Raw genomic sequence first — 3008 nt, 5'->3', positions numbered from 1 at the left:
GGGTAGGCATCTTTGGGGCAAGCCTTATTAAGGTTGGTGTAATTCGTGCACATGCGCCATTTTCCATTAGGTTTCTTGACCATCACTATGTTTGCTAACCAAGTAGTATACTGCACCTCCCGAATGAATCAAGCTTGTAATAACAGCGACTTCCGATTCAATAACAATTTTCCTTTCTGTTCCCATCTTCCTTTTTAGTTGAGCAACCGGTTTGGCTGCTGGGAAAATCGACAATCTATGACACATGAATTCTGGGTTTATGCCTGGCGAGGGTGTCCAGGCGAACAAGTCTTTGTTTGAGACGATTACCTTGCTCAATGCGAGTCTCTCGGTCTCCGACAAGCCAATCCCAATGTAAGTAACTTGGGATGGTTGTAACCCGATCTGCAGGGGAACTTTTTCTTCTATCAGTTCTGCTCGTTCGTCATTTAATCTTGGGTCAAGATCCCATGTTGGAGTGGATTCCGAGGACTGAGGGGTTATCGCATGCACACGTCTTGACTTTACTTGCTTCTCCTCCACTGGGGGTAGCCGCAGACTGGCAAAGTAACATTCTCGAGCTGCTTTTTGGTCGGCATGTATGGTGAGGATGTTCCCTCTGTCCGAGGGGAATTTCATGGCAAGGTGAGGTGTGGAGACGATATCCCCCAAGACATTCAACGAAGGTCGACCGAGCAGAATGTTATACAATGTGTTGGCTTAAACAACAATGTATTTCACCTGGATGTCTCGATACTCCTTCTCATCAAAGCAAAACCGAGTGGAAAGTTTGATGGATCCTCTGGTGTTGACCCTTTCACCTGCAAAACCTACAAGCGGTTCGTTATAGGGAGTCAGCTCTTCCTCGGGGATGCCGAGTTGTTTGAAGGTATTCCAGTATAGAATATCGGGCGAGCTGCCTTGATCTATCAGTGTTTTCTTCACGATGCAATTACGGATCTCCACACTGATGACCAGAGGGTCATCTTGAACGAGGTCAATACCTTGAAAGTCCTTGTCAGCAAATGTGATGGTGGGCATCCGCCGGTTTGGACGTTGTTCGACAGCATTGACCGATCTAACTACTCGCAGATGTCTCTTTTGAGCCGATGAAGTTGACCCTCCCCTGGCAAAGCCCCCCGCAATGGTATTGATAACACGCCTGTGCGACGTTTGAGGCTCATCTTTCCTATCTCTCGATCTGCTGCGCTCGCGCCAATGTCTGTCTAAGCGCTCACGTCGATCTCGTTGTTGAGACTGGAACGAGGGGCGATGCCGAGATGCATTTGGCCGATCAATGAAATTTTGGAGTTGTCCTTGTTTGATAAGGTCTTCAATCCGATCTTTCAAGGCGGCACATTCTTCAGTGGAATGTCCGCAATTTCAATGATACTTACAAGCTTTGTTGGTATCAGCTCGGGGGGGAGTTGAAGCTCTCTTCGGAACTGCCAACACTTCCAATGTCAGAGCTTGTTCGAGTACCGCTGCTCGACTTGCATTGAGGGGAGTATAATTAGAGTATTTCGGACCCCACGTGGGTCGGTCCCGAATAGTTAACTCCATGCCTCGCCCCCTGTATGATTATTTTGTTGGCTTTTCGGGTTTGCCTACTGGTTCGGCTCAAGCTTGATTGCGATACTCAGTCAGTTCTTCCATTTGCATATACTTATCAGCTCTCCTTCGTAGGTCGTTCATGTCCGAAGGCGGCTTCTTGCAAATGCTATTGACAAACGGTCCAGGCTTTAAGGCCGTTGTGAGATGATGGAGTGCTACGGCTGGATTGAGGTCTCGAATTTCTAAGGTTGCCTTGTTGAACCGATCCATGAAAGCCCGAAATGTCTCCTTTTTGTCTTGCCGAAGGCTGACCAGTGAAAGAGACGTCAAGCTGTGGGGACGACTCGTTGCGAACTGGACGGTGAACTGAGACGATAAAGTGTTGAACGAGTCGATAGAGTTGGGAGGGAGCCGAGTGAACCAACTCAAGGCCCTGCCTTTGAGAGATGTTGGAAAAATTCGGCACAAGGCAGCATCATCTGTGGTGCTCAATGTTACCTGTGTCAGAAAAACATCAAGATGTTCATCAGGATACGTTGTACCATCGTATTTATCAATAGGCAAAGATTTCCAGTTGTCCATCAGTGGGAGTTGCATAATGGAAGGGGTAAAGGGGTGTCGGTGTGATCCGACGGTTGCCAAGTCTGTAGGACGACCAACTGTGGGTAGGGCCGAGGGGAACTTTTCGGGTGCTACCGTCGAGGCATGAGGGGCCGAGGTGTGGATCCCATGGGATTGGTAGGATCCTTGGGTTTGGGTGCCGTTCGGCTGAGTGGGTTTCCATGAAGGATCTTCATTTTTCAGCGCAGCGTTTTCGGCTCTTAAAGCCGATAGTTCTTTCGGTCTTTCTCCCGTTGTTGCTTCATAGCCTCCATTTCTTGTTTTAACAGCCGAACGGCTTCAGAAAGATCCGTTTCGTCAACGACCTCAACATGTTCTTCCTCTTCGGTTCAGTGGTCCTCTATGTTTGTTCTCCTGGTTATCGCCATTGCTCTGTTCAGTTAATCTTCACAACTATCTTCGTTTGGCCCCACGGTGGGCGCCAAAATGTACCTGTCTGAAGGGCACACTAGTAATCTTCTTGTATCCTGAGGGCCGAACGAGTGTTCCGATCGAATATTCTGATGAGGGGGAGGTACCTGCAAAAGGCACTCCGACGCTCAAGTCAGGACAAAGCACAGATATCGATAGTAATTAATGAACAGTGACGTTACCTCGTGACATGAGCCATTTATACTGACATTTATGGGCCCTGAACCCCATGGGCCCTGCAACATGCTTACCGTATTAGGTAATACGCCCTAATCGATTTATCGGTGTAATTAACCCCTGATTATTGATTAAGGGTAATAATTGAGTGTAGGCCGATCCTAGTGGTCGATTGGGTGTCGGTCACCAGATTCCGCCATTCGATGGTCGACAGGGTTTCGATTATGTGGTGGCCGAACGCCCTTACCTGTACAGCTTATAAGGTC

At 48.3% G+C, this 3008-nt stretch overlaps 1 protein-coding gene across 1 annotated transcript; it reads right to left on the bottom strand.

The window, feature by feature from the left end:
• Positions 1-699: 699 nt before the first annotated feature.
• On the bottom strand, positions 700-2115 carry LOC145949754 (uncharacterized). Its single transcript, XM_083060632.1, has 2 exons — positions 1614-2115; positions 700-1340 (listed from the first exon to the last, which is right to left on the bottom strand). The coding sequence occupies exons 1-2, from the start codon at positions 2113-2115 to the stop codon at positions 700-702; spliced, it is 1143 nt and encodes a 380-aa protein (XP_082916758.1).
• Positions 2116-3008: the final 893 nt, after the last annotated feature.

The sequence above is a fragment of the Cajanus cajan genome, chromosome 7 (assembly GCF_000230855.2).
Source record: "Cajanus cajan strain Asha chromosome 7, NIPB_CcT2T_4, whole genome shotgun sequence".
In the NCBI taxonomy this organism is placed as follows: domain Eukaryota; kingdom Viridiplantae; phylum Streptophyta; class Magnoliopsida; order Fabales; family Fabaceae; genus Cajanus; species Cajanus cajan.
The sequence above is the reverse complement of the archived record's forward strand: the minus strand, read 5'-3'. Positions and strand labels throughout refer to the sequence as shown.